The sequence below is a fragment of the Musca vetustissima genome, unplaced genomic scaffold (assembly GCF_032173495.1).
Source record: "Musca vetustissima isolate MV318-11 ecotype Yass unplaced genomic scaffold, APGP_CSIRO_Mvet_v1 utg1298328, whole genome shotgun sequence".
Classification (NCBI taxonomy): domain Eukaryota; kingdom Metazoa; phylum Arthropoda; class Insecta; order Diptera; family Muscidae; genus Musca; species Musca vetustissima.
In genome coordinates, this window is record NW_026886672.1 from 1 (window position 1) to 6,582 (window position 6,582).

General features: G+C 34.3%; 2 protein-coding genes across 2 annotated transcripts; one reads left to right on the forward strand and one right to left on the reverse strand.

Moving 5' to 3' along the window:
• Positions 1–2,991: 2,991 nt before the first annotated feature.
• LOC133334172 (larval cuticle protein F1-like) lies at positions 2,992–3,464 on the reverse strand. The gene is made up of 2 exons (XM_061542468.1): positions 3,453–3,464; positions 2,992–3,384 (listed from the first exon to the last, which is right to left on the reverse strand). Exons 1-2 carry the CDS (start codon positions 3,462–3,464, stop codon positions 2,992–2,994), a joined length of 405 nt encoding a protein of 134 aa, XP_061398452.1.
• Positions 3,465–5,554: 2,090 nt separating this feature from the next.
• On the forward strand, positions 5,555–5,958 carry LOC133334173 (cuticle protein 70, isoforms A and B-like). The gene is made up of 2 exons (XM_061542469.1): positions 5,555–5,566; positions 5,635–5,958. The coding sequence occupies exons 1-2, from the start codon at positions 5,555–5,557 to the stop codon at positions 5,956–5,958; spliced, it is 336 nt and encodes a 111-aa protein (XP_061398453.1).
• Positions 5,959–6,582: the final 624 nt, after the last annotated feature.

A 6,582-nucleotide genomic window follows, 5' to 3' on the forward strand; every position in this document is an offset into this window, starting at 1 on the left:
TGTAACTTGGAAATAGTCAGGCTTATAATTATAATTGCGATAGTCCTTGAACAAAATTTTCAAAAATTTACGAATTTAATTAAGATAACCTTTTTATAAACTCCTTAAAACTCCACACATATAGCTGTTATAAAAGAATCCATAAAAATGATTGCCTTTAGTTATTATACCCTACACAACTATGCTATCTGGGTATTATAGCTTTGTATTACACTATACAGATCGTCATATCTCGACTAGCTGAGTCGTTCTAGGCATGTATGTCCGTCCGCCAGTACATTATAATTTGTAAACACGATTCGGGCCACAGTAATGAACCAATCGTCACGAAATTTTGCCCATATTGTTCTTGGTAATGGTCCGTTAATATCAAGTGTATTAATTGGACCAAAATCATTATTTGTTTTGTTTTTCTGAGCTGGCTTTAGAAGCCACAATTATCACCCGAACATCATGAAATTTTACACAGAGAAAAGGATCTGACTACAGAATAAGAATGACTTTTAAAATTAAAATTTTTTTAAATTTGTAGTCTATGGCGTATATATTTACTCTTGAAGAACATAGACCGAAGAAGTTGAGGAGTGGTTGACCTTTAAATTTATACCAATTATTTTGTTGTATGTACTCGAATGTGAGAGTTCTACGTAAATATTTACAGGGGTGTGCCTATTCTGATATTGTTTAGTATTACTATTGCCACACTAGAGGTGGGTAATGTCACGCTGATGGCTAGGAAATTTTGCATGAAGTTCCGCATATAATTTTCGATGACGATCAGCTGATACTTTTTCGATGAAACTTAACTTTTGTGTTTCAAGTCGCTCTTTAGACCACTATTATAAACCGGACATCACGGAAATCTTGCCAACTAATTAGAAGTGCTGTTTTGCTAATAATCGGTCAATTTCCATCGGTTCAAATCAACCAAGACGTTTCTGCGTAATATTCACGTTATGGTATAAATGTTTACCCTAGGAAAATCAGTTCGCAAAAGATGCCAGGGCAAGAAAGAGGAACTCTTGACCTCTAATCGGTAAAATATCGCCAAACAATTCCCAACCTCGGAATATAAATCCACATAACGTGTTGTGTAGGGTATCATATGGTCGGCCCCGCCCGACTATACTGTTCCCATCACTGGTTTGTAATAAAATAGTACTCGAAAGGCACACTTATAGCTGTGATAGATCTGTAGGCCTATTCTGTAACTTTTAACAACATTCGATATTGTTTAATTTTCTTTTGTTATTGTAAAAACAACAAAACAAACAAAAGAAATTGTTGTAAAATAAACAATGTCGAATGTTGTTAAAAAGTTACAGAATAGGCCTACTGGTAAAATGTTCCTTATAGCAGTGATAGTCCTTAAATGGATAAAGTTCCGATGGTCGCAGTAAAAAAAATTTAAAAAAATCCGTGTTATAAAATGTTGTAAAATACTTGCAAAAAAGTTCCTCAAATGAGTACCCTAACAACTGAAATGGAAAAAAAATCGTAAAATTCCCTGTTATTGTTCTTATGCTAATTACACTAAGACTGTTAATTAAACTAATTACTAAAATATCCTTGTAAAAATCCTTATTTAAAGTCTGAAGTTCATCCAGAAATATTTTTTGCGAAATATTTCAAAATTATGAAATCATAGTCCTTTGGATGTTTAAAAAAATATAGCATACCATTTTAAGAAAAACTCAATTGGACTTCTTAAATGGAAGTGTTAATGACCCAAGACTAAATCTGACGGACTATAAAGGCATTCCTTCAGAAATCGTTTTTAATGCAAGTCACAATTAATGACAAATATTAAGAACTAGCGGGAGCCGTGGCGCTTCGCTGCCCCTGCTGAAGTTATCAAATTACAATTTAGATTTTTTTTTTCAATTTTACACAATTTTTATTTCAGTATACATATGTCCATGTATGTACATATGTATGTATTTCAAAATATATCCTCATCGTTCGGAAATATATCCTCATCGGATGATGAGTATTTGTATCCATGTTACTCAACCACATTTTCAAGCCGCTACATTAAAATATACCCATAGAACATGTTCTACATATGTACATTCTTTCAAATGTATGAATAATTTTGCTGCTATTAATCTCATCTAACCTATGTTACTTTCATGGGATCGCTTGACTTACTATAGACATTTTAGTAAAATTTGTTTAGTGGTTTTTGAGTCCACAAACAATATGTTTTCTATTTTCTACGTACATGTTAAAATGCAATGATGTGTGCATTTTCCCTTATCCGCGGTCATGTTGTGTGGATGATGCGTATTTACACTCACGTTACTCAGAATAGTTTGAAGTCGGTATCTGTAACCGTACTTAAGATATACACAAACTACATGTTCATAATTTTGAGGTGCATAAATTTGAGGTGTATATATGCTATAACACCGCATCCTCGGGAAATCTTTGAAGTTTATGTAGCATAGCTGTCAAATCTTTTAAGCATTTTTAGAGTCTACAAACAAAATAGTTTCAATGTTCAATATGCTGGTTTTTAAAATGCAGTAAAAAGTGCATTTTCCGTAGATCGTACTATGCTCATTTTTGTATGGATGGTGTGTATCCACACCTTCGTTATACAGGCAAATTTTGAAAACGGTATCTGTAACCGTTCTTAAGATAAACGCATATTACATGTTCAGAAATTTTGAGGTATGTTTACTATTGATGCTATAACTCCGCATCCACGCGGAAATTTAAACGTTTATATAGCCTATGTTACTTTCAGGGCATGCCCTGACATACAGTGTAAATCTCATTTGTTCAGCGGTTTTGGCGTCTATCGGTAACATACAAACAAACACATTTTGTTCTATTTTATATGTATAGATTTGTTGGTATTGTGGCGCCGAAATATTCATTCAAAATATGTGAAAAACGTAATATATATTTTTTTTAAATAAATTATATTTTTATTTAATCGTTATTGTTCAAATTTGTCATTGTCAGCCTTGATATGTGATACATTTACAACAAAACTTGAGCTGGGGCTGCAGCATAAGTCAATGGGGCAGTATAGGTCAATGGTGCAGCATAAGCGGCGGCTACTGGGGCAGCAATGGTTTTAGCGACAACTGGAGCAGCTAAAGGAGCGGTGTAGGCAGCAGCAACGGGAGCAGCAAAAGTCTTGGCAACGATAGGGGCAGCAACAGTTTTAGCGACAACAGGGGCAGCTACGGGGGCAACAATTGGTGCGGACACAATACCGTTGTGGTTACGGGCTACAAATTGGCTACTGGTGGCAGTGACGACAGGAGCTGGAGCGGCAGCAACAACAGCAGCTGGGGCGGTATACGCCAATGGGGTAACCAACCCGGGCTTGGCAGCAGCACAAGCAATAACGGCAAAGATAACAACAGCCTGTAGGGAACATATTAAAAAATTAACAAAAATCCTTTTTTGCAATTCAATATTTCTATTGAACTTACGAATTTGAACATGTTTGAAAAGTTAGGGGATTTGTTTTAGTTGCTAGCTCAACAAAGTGATAACTGATAATTCTGTCACTGTGGAAGCTCAAATTTATATTCCGGTAGAAAATAGAAACAAACAAATGTAGATTGAATGTCACATTCAATGACTTACTTAAATGTTTTTGAATTTTTTCGCTGGTAAGTTAAACGACAAAATCTACTAAAATCCCGCGGTTTTACTTATTTGTTAATTAATTACTAAAATGCTACCAAAAATAAAATAAAACAAGCATGCGTCAGGAATTTCTAATTAGTATAATTTTGGGTATTTTTTTCGACGCATAATTATTTTATTTTACGTTTTTATTGGTGTTCGACATTTATTAAACACCAACAACAATAATGTGAACACTTTGTGTTTGGAGTTTAGAAGAAATATTATTAAAAAGTAAGTCCCAATTTAGATTAGGCGAGTTTACTTGCGGCAAGTCTTTGACTTTAGGAGAGAGGGGCAAGGGGAATAGAAATGGAAAAAAATTGCTCGTACCGACAATTTTCTGGCAATTCGTTTTGTGTATTCGTATTTGTTGACATTTTATATTTATTTAAATGTGAAAAAAACTTTTGACATCAAATGAAAACAGAAATATTCTTGAAACCGAATTGCCTTGTATAGACGCATGAAGCAAGTTCAAAAGGGAACGATAATAATTGCCGCAAGTAAACTCGCCTAATATAAATCAGGACTAAGCACTTAAGCCCTTAAAAAGTGCTTACTCCCAGTTTGTTGTTTTTCTAAAACAAAATCATCATTAATAAAAAACAGATTTTTTAAACAATTTTCTTTTAAAATTCCACTCTTAATACTGCAGTATCCTTTTAAACAATTCTTTAAAAATACAAATTTATATCTTTAATAGCCTCTTAAAATACACTCTTGTAGTCTTTAAAAAATCGATGCTAGCCTTGATAGACCTTGTTAAATATCCTTTAAAATATCCACGTTTATAGCTGTGATCCTTGTTAAATGGCCTTTACAAAAATAAAACCAGTGAGCGGAGACGGGGCCGACCATACGATACCATACACAACTATCATAGAACTCTATCTTTCTGCGGATTTTTATTTCGGACCTGGGTAATTACTTGTCCATATGCCCTTCACCGTGCGATGTTCGGCTTATAATTGTAGATTGAATCGAAAAAATCACGAAAAATGAGTTTTCGGTCCACTTCATCCCAAAATTATTACCTGTTCATCACCGAAAATTGTAGAGGAACCTCATGGAACATTTTAATGCGATCAGAGCTATATTTCCGCCCTCTAGGTATTGGTTTAATAATTAATAATATATGAGTACGTAAGCACCTGTAAATATTTATATTTTATATTTTTTCGAGATGATTGGGTCATAATTGCGGCCTCTGGAGCTACCAGAAAAACCGACGCAAATTAAGTATTTGGTCCATATCATCCCCTAAATATTAACCGATCTTTACCAAAAACAATAGGAGTCTTCATTTGGCCGAACACATCCTACATGCAAAATTTCGTGAAGATTGGTCCATAACCGTGGCCTGTATCGTGTTTAGAAATTATAATGGACAGACGGACGGGCGGACACACATGTCTAGATCGGCTAGTCGAAATACGACGGTATACTTAAATGTGGGTCTAGTTGTGATAGTCGGTGTAAAACGTTTATGTCTGTGATAGTCCCTGTTAAATAATATTATAGTTGTGATAGTTCTTGTAAATTAAATACTTATAGCTGTTATAGACCGTCCAAAAAATTCTTAAAAAAATCGATTAAAATCTACGTGTAGAATGGCTATACACCGCAACAAATACTCTAAATAAAAATAATTATAAATTCTCTGCGCACACTTTATATTGTTTGTGTAGCATTTTAGTAATTAATGAAGAAGTCCACGAAATTTTGGTTTGTCGTTATGTTATTATCAACAACAACAAAACATATGAAAGTCATTGAATGTGATGTTCAATCCATCATTGTTTGTTTACAGGGATATAAATGTGGGCTTCCACAGCGACATAATTATCAGTTAACACTTTGTTGAGCTAGCAACTAAAACAAATCCCCTAACTTTTCAAACATGTTCAAATTCGTAAGTTCGACCGAAATATTGAATTAAAAAAAGGATTTTTGTTTAATTTTACAATATGTACCCTACAGGCTGTTGTTATCTTTGCCATCATTGCTTGTGCTGCTGCCAAGCCCGGTTTGGTTACCCCATTGGCCTACACCGCCCCAGCTGCTGTTGTTGCTGCCGCTCCTGCTCCTGTCGTCACTGCCACCAGTAGCCAATTTGTTGCCCGTAACCACAATGGTATTGTCTCCGCACCAATTGTTGCTCCCGTTGCTACCCCTGTCGTTGCCAAAACTGTTGCTGCTCCCTTGGTGGCTAAGACATTTGCTGCTCCAGTAGCTGCTGCTTATGCCACTCCATTGTCATACACTGCTCCATTGACTTATGCTGCTGCCCCAGTTTTGTTGTAAATAATTTGACAATATCTTAATCCTGACTGGCCATTGTGAATTTGATCAATAAACTAGAAAAAAAATAATTTATTAAACAAAACTATATTTTGTCTTTTAAATTATTTTCTTTTGTTAAATATGGTACGAATTCAGATCGAATGATTGTTGATGGTATTCTAAGGAACAAATTTGTGTGTATCCTTGAAGTAATGTCGTAATTATCTTTGGAAACAATAACGACAGACACATGCGCATGGATACCTTGATAAATGGCGGGTAGAAATTATACCACGAAGGACTAATACAAAATGGGTATGTAGAAAAACTTAATATACCATTGATGCATTTGCAAACTTTTAAATCGACACTTATGGATGTATTATTGGCATACATTCCTTAAAATACACACATATAACTGTGATAAAGGCTGTAAAGATGTCCGAAATAGAATAAATATATATATGATTGTACTCAAAAATTGACATATTTGGTAATAAGGTAAAAAAAAACATCTAAAAGTATTGCCCAATGATTAAAACTTAGACAGGCCTTGTAAAAATCCTGAAATAGTCAGGCTTATAATTATAATTGCGATAGTCCTTGAACAAAATTTTCAAAAATTTACGAATTTAATTAAGATAA